The sequence below is a fragment of the Cebus imitator genome, unplaced genomic scaffold (genome assembly GCF_001604975.1).
Source record: "Cebus imitator isolate Cc_AM_T3 unplaced genomic scaffold, Cebus_imitator-1.0 Scaffold1, whole genome shotgun sequence".
Taxonomy (NCBI): Eukaryota; Metazoa; Chordata; class Mammalia; order Primates; family Cebidae; genus Cebus; species Cebus imitator.
The window spans coordinates 8,608,028-8,608,889 of record NW_016107316.1 but is presented as its reverse complement, the minus strand read 5'-3'; the positions used below and the strand labels follow the sequence as shown (position 1 = coordinate 8,608,889).

General features: G+C 42.5%; 1 protein-coding gene across 1 annotated transcript in view; it reads left to right on the top strand.

The window, feature by feature from the left end:
- Positions 1 to 342: 342 nt before the first annotated feature.
- Positions 343 to 862, top strand: part of LOC108301558 (hsc70-interacting protein-like) — a 6,558-nt gene continuing 6,038 nt past the window's right edge. Inside the window, exon 1 of the mRNA XM_037737836.1 lies at positions 343 to 857. Coding sequence (XP_037593764.1) covers positions 405 to 857 — 453 coding nt within the window. The 5' untranslated portion in view covers positions 343 to 404. The remainder of the gene's footprint in view (positions 858 to 862) is intronic.

Below are 862 nucleotides of genomic sequence, written 5' to 3'. Positions count from 1 at the left end.
AAAGACATTATCAATAGAGAAATCAGCCTACCACTGTGACCTTATTCTCTAAGAGTATTTCTCTTGAGCAATATTTTTCCATCTTTGGAAGACTTATCAGTATCTTGTGACATTCTGCCTGACATCTTGGCACTTAGCATGCTCCTCACATGCAGGCTTAATAAATCACATTTCACTTAAAAAATGTGCCAATTGTTGTGTTAGTTCCTGAAAAATAATCAAGAATCAGACATAAAAATGGTGGATTCCAACTAGAAAATAGTACCATTATAATGCACTTGATAACAATTAACTCACCACTTCCTCCATTCTAGTTCAATGGCTGGAAACAGATAAACGCCAAGCCAGCACCTCGGCCTGGAAGCGGGCCGCAGACCCTTAGCTTCGCCCACCACCTCCTGACCATGGACCCCCGCAAAGTGAACGAGCTTCAGGCCTTTGTGAAGATGTGTAGGCAGGATCCAAGCATTCTGCACACCGAAGAAATGCACTTCCTGAGGGAGTGGGTGGAGAGTATGGGGGGTAAAATACCACCTGCTACTCAGAAAGCTAAATCAGAAAAAAACGCCAAGGAAGAAAAACCTGATAGTAAGAAGGTAGAGGAAGACGTAAAGGCAGACGAACCATCAAGTGAGGAAAGTGATCTAGAAATTGATAATGAAGGTGTGATTGAACCAGACACTGATGCCCCTCAAGAAATGGGAGATGAAAATGCAGAGATAACAGAGGAGATGATAGATCAGGCAAATGATAAGAAAGTGGTTGCTATTGAAGCCCTAAATGATGGTGAATTGCAGAAAGCCATTGACTTATTCACAGATGCCATCAAGCTGAATCCTCGCTTGGCCATTTTGTATGCCAA